This window comes from Cryptotermes secundus, unplaced genomic scaffold (assembly GCF_002891405.2).
Source record: "Cryptotermes secundus unplaced genomic scaffold, Csec_1.0 scaffold414, whole genome shotgun sequence".
NCBI lineage: Eukaryota > Metazoa > Arthropoda > Insecta > Blattodea > Kalotermitidae > Cryptotermes > Cryptotermes secundus.
In genome coordinates, this window is record NW_019743151.1 from 547,607 (window position 1) to 552,950 (window position 5,344).

General features: G+C 38.9%; 1 protein-coding gene across 2 annotated transcripts in view; it reads right to left on the reverse strand.

Annotated features, from left to right (window-relative positions):
* The window catches only part of LOC111873847 (electron transfer flavoprotein beta subunit lysine methyltransferase), a 24,462-nt gene continuing 19,118 nt past the window's right edge, over positions 1-5,344 (reverse strand). For both annotated transcript variants that reach the window (XM_023868878.2, XM_033755243.1), the window contains 2 exons: positions 4,102-4,232; positions 1-842 (listed from right to left, as the gene is read on the reverse strand). In XM_023868878.2, coding sequence (XP_023724646.1) covers positions 511-842; positions 4,102-4,232 — 463 coding nt within the window. In that variant the 3' untranslated portion in view covers positions 1-510. The remainder of the gene's footprint in view (positions 843-4,101; positions 4,233-5,344) is intronic.

The window sequence follows — 5,344 nt, forward strand, 5'->3', positions numbered from 1 at the left end:
TACAATAGGCCAGAAGTGGCTGCAGTGCGAGGGACTTAGTCTCACCGCACTAGCAATAAAAGAAAAATAGCTGTCCTGGCTCCCGTATCTCTAATGTGATTAGCTTTGGAAGAACACATGTCTATCCACAGTGAGAGATACGTATCTGAAATAAATTTAGTGATGAGCCAAATGAGATATGCAAAAATCAATAAAACATATTTGGAAGAATACCAATCATAATACTTCTTTTTCATCTAGTGGACACTGTTCATAAGATGACTAGGCTGTGTCATACCAGTTCCTGGCACAGTGAGCATGTTAAACAACAGTAAATATTTACCTGTTCAGTTTTTTATACCTGCTGTTTGTACTTCATAACTGGCCTGCCTTCACAGATTGAAGTGTATATACAGGATTTCCCAAATACTTTTACCCACAAAAATCTTTTGGTTTCAAAACTACAGAAATAACCCCAAATAAAAACTAAAAGCTGAATGGTCTGATGGTTGGACATGTTGTCATACAACCCTACATAAACCTCCAAACACATGCTTGTGTGAAGCCTCTGTTCTCTAGGCATGCACTTTTTGGCAGACAGTATGTGGCTACTTTGGTGAGACAGTTGTCTTCAATGTCTCGAAGTGCCTGTCTCCCTGGATCTCCAAGCAGGATAAGTCTTCTTTGACATCTGAAGGCCCTCAGCCACTTTAACAACTGTGCTGTGAATTCAGCATCATAGACCATATCTCCTAGCAGAATGCAGTTCCATTTATCACAGCTCTCCCCCACCAGATTCTTCTTACACACATCAATGTTCACAGCATTCAAAGCAGCATTCATCTTAATTGCAGTGGCAGCAACTGCAAGAAAAAGTAATAGCCACAAAATAGTGTAAATATAATGTTATGGTCATCCACTGACACATCCATCAGGATGTTTGCCCTATGACAATACTATACATATTCACCTAACTGAATAGAGTGTACACTTGCTTCATATGTGGGAGGTCTGGATTTTGAATTTCAAACCCAGAGGCGAGCTGTGCTGACTAAACAATTATAATCCTTCATGCACTGCTACATAACCTAGGAAGTTGAGACTGTAGCATTATTTTTTATCGCTAGTGCGGTGGGACTAAGTCCCTTGTACTGCGTCCACTTCTGGCCTATTGTACCAGCCCCAGATGATAGGTGAGGGTGATTGTGGAGCAATTGGTGGAATGAAGATTGGCAGGGGAAACCGAAGTACTCGGAGAAAACCTGACCCAGTGCCACTTTGTCCACCACAAATCCCACTTGACCAGACCTGGGCCGCCGTGGTGGGAAGCCAGCAACTAACCGCTTGAGCTATGGCACAGCTGACTGTAGCATTAACTAAATTAAGAAGCAAATAATCTGTTCTTCCCCACTCTCTCATAGGCTTGTATCTGTGTCCTTATTTCCACATTCTGTTTTGTATATCTTTCCTTACTTGGTCTCCCTGATGGTGATTCAGCAGTTTCATTCTGCATACTCTTATGCATGCTGTCACCCATGCCACTGTTTTTGGTAACATTTACCTCTAAGATATTGTTTGATGCCCTGGTTTCAGATTGTATTCCTTACATGCTTCTTAATACCCCTCAGAAACTTCATCCCTACTGCTTATAATCTGCTCTTGGTACAGATCCAGTTTCTGTTCCATACATAAAAATAATCAAGTAATATGAATTACATATCATAACTTCAGTCTTTTTGTTTGTCAAAATTTACACTATTAAGCCCTTTATTAGAACCATTTTGATGTGCTAGTCTCCCAACAGTGAGACCTACAAACAACTTACTGCTGTGTGGTATCTGAATTTGGGGACATATAGAAGACATGGACTCTGTAAAGAAATAAGAACAATTCCAGCTTCAAGACTTTTCTATATGCAGCCCTATTATTAATCTGTTTGTACATATGTAACAAAGTGTAAGTAAGCTGATTTTCAAGAGGGCAAGTAGCAGTATAGGATAATGTAAATACCTATGTGCTTGTTCCTTGTTCCGCACAATATCTCTTGAGAAAAATAGTAGGAAGCTGTACCATTACCATCAGTGATTCAGCACTGTATCTCTGACATGGGAGCAACATTCTGCAACATCTGAGGAGTATGTTACTTCTCCATAAATATAGAATAATGGTGTGGTACATTTGCTCAACAAAAACTGTGGAGCCAGAGAAACAGCTGTTGCTAGATGTATAGATGGTCATCAGTAGCTCTTAATTCTGTACAATATGATGCAACACTGCTGCTGTATTGCCTGTGTGCCACATTACCCAGTTTATTGGTGTTGAAAAATCCTAATATGGCAATCTGGTGATAACTGTACTCATGTGATTGTCATATTACCACTGGTGAAGACAATAATAGTTTTTCTTAGATCAGTAATTCAGTTGACAAATATTCAATAAATTAAAGCTGAAAAATCTTCTAAAATTAAAAAGTTATGTATCTTTCAGTCTTATTGCCTTGATTCAGCATAATGGAACATTTATTACATGGAAGTGAAACACACAGTATGTCATCAGGTTTCATTGTTTTGTTTATTACATAAATGTTTCTAAGACATTCACAGAAGAAAGGCAGTTTCCTACATGAACCAGCAGGAGCAAAGAAAACTGCTTTTTTGCACTGTACTGAATTTGAAATGTTGTAGTTAATTTAATTCTTAGTATATGTCAGTGGTTGATGGCTATCAAAAGTTAACATATGGACATCAAGAAAAAAATTGTTAGGAAAATGAAATTTTAAAAAAGACTGGAAGTTCCCTTACCTTTCTAATCATATGGTAGTAACAAGGCATCTTTACATAAAGGAAAGAATTTCAACAAGATATCACTCCCCCAAACAGAAGAAATGGTGCAAGACAAGAACTAAAAATTTGAACAAATTTATGTCTGCATCATTGGCTCATGAAGGAAAGATGATGGGAATACCATTCCTGCAGCATGCCCTTCTAGTTCACATATACAGGTCAGATCTCTGAAGTCCATTCAATGGTCCAGCACAAATTTAGTTAGCCAAATGGCAGTTTCTTCCCACTGATGCTAGGTATGAATGGTTTAATAATTGTAATGTGATGTATTTGCCCCATTCAAGAACTTTTGAGCCACAGAAACAGTCATTGTTGAGTAATACCTGGGGTTATGCATCCGGTTTCTAGGCAACGGCTCGGTAAACGCAGTCCAATGCGCAACAATGGAAACTCAATGGACAAATGTTATAGGTCATTGATAGGCAGAAGTCAACGCCCCAATGAACTAGCAGGATGGCAATGACGAGACTTTTGTTTTCTTTGTGGTCCATGCAGAGTCTGTATAACAAGGATCTGTTGTAGCTCAGATCAGTTCAGTTCTGTATAGGTGGCTATGAGGAGAAGACTTTATGTGGAGTGTGTAATTCAGTGAAAGCACTGTCAAGGCTTAGCCACTGTTGAGATCTGTTACTGACCAACGACCAGTGCAAGCAGATATAGAAGAATTTATTTAGGTGTTATAATTCCTGTAATCTTGAGAGTGTAATAACTAATTGTAGTTACAACTTGTGAATATCCAGTAATCAATCTGCCAATCCAAACCCGGTCTATAGTCACTATTACATGTGACAGTATGAATATACCACCATCACAAACTTTTAGTTAGATCTTATTTTTGGTTGGCTGTTGTCTGTTAACATCTGTCACTTCTGGCAGGGAATGTGTACAGTGTGGGTATCAGTGTTTTGCTTTATTATTTACCACCCATGGTTTGGAAAATTCTCAGGTCCAGTACCAGTCTGGTCCCAAGGGTGACAGACTTGAGAGATTTGACCTGTATAATGGGAGTAGTGGTTAACTTTCAAAATATCAGGTTTACTTGAAAAGGCATTTTCTTTTTCAGGATAAATATGAATGATGTGATGGAAGGTATAAAATATTTGTCTATTGTTTAGTCTCAGTATAATAAAATGCAATTTCTTATCAACTTATTTTTAAAATTCCAACACCACAATATCCTAGTATTCTGTCATGGTTACAGAACTGTATGGTTGTACAAAAAAAGAAACTGTTATCTCACTTTGAAGATGAAACATATTTTGTGTGGGTTTCAGGATACCTGGATCAATATCATTTGCTGTCACATTTAGAGCACCACTTTTCATTGCCGCAATTGCACATGCTCCACTTCCACTTCCTACATCCAGCACTCGTCGACCCTGCATAAGCTGTGGGTTGTCCAGTATATACCTGAATGCAGATTCCAAATAAAAGTTGTCAGACTTTCAGATCAGTCATCATAATCCTTTCAATCCTACCACTGGACTCGCTGCTTCTTGGTCAGCAGACTCCACCATTTTTTCTAGTTTTATACAGATATAACTGGATAGATGCTAATGATAAAGACTCAGGCTTGAATGTATCTAAGAATAAATGCATAAAAGCCCAGGAGACAAATAGGGGGCATGTAACCATAAAAGGCCACAGGCCTTATGTCTGAGATGAAGATGATCATCCAAACATAGGACTTCATTGGCCTGTTATGAGCACATTACAAAGCAGTCTTTCCAACCTTTTAGTGCTCATCCTAAACTCTTTAGTGTTTTGCATTTATACGAGTATTTTATAATTTTTGGGGGATCTTATAGGAACTTGTTCTTTTCACATGCATGCAGAGGCTCTTAAACTACTTCTTCCAGTGCAACTCCTGAGACTTCAGGTATCTCCCATACACCAGCAAAATAATTGCTTTGGAAGGCAACAATTCATATTTAACTTCATAAGGGAGTAATTATGAACAGTACATTTCCACATTTTCTCTTACACTAAGCTCATGGATAACAAGATACTGAAAACAAGTCACAAATATATAAATGTACTGCATTATACAGTGCGTACAATCAAGTGCGCGCCGCGGCTGCAATTTGCCGTGAGTCATACCACCGCAGAACGGATGCAACTCCTCCCCGCGACTGCAGTGCCGTTCCCCGATAGCGTGAGTGTAGTGGTGTCGCTGAGTCTCCGTCCATCAGTTGCTCTACATGCACACATTTATAAGAATACAGTAAAAAGATAACTTACCGTGGTTTATAACAGGTGCTGAAAGTGACCTCCTTCTGCTTGCAAACATGCCGCGCATCTCACAAATAAATTACGCGACACTCTCTGCAGTTCGTCGACGGTAATTGAATGAATTACGCGTGTAATTTCATTTTGAAGACTATCAATGCTGCGGGGATTATTTTTGTAGACTTTTTGCTTCAGGTTGCCCCAAAGATAATAATCAGAAATACTGAGATCTGGGGATCTGGGAGGCCACAGTCCTCTACTGACAATTCTGTCTTCAAACACTTCCTGTATTG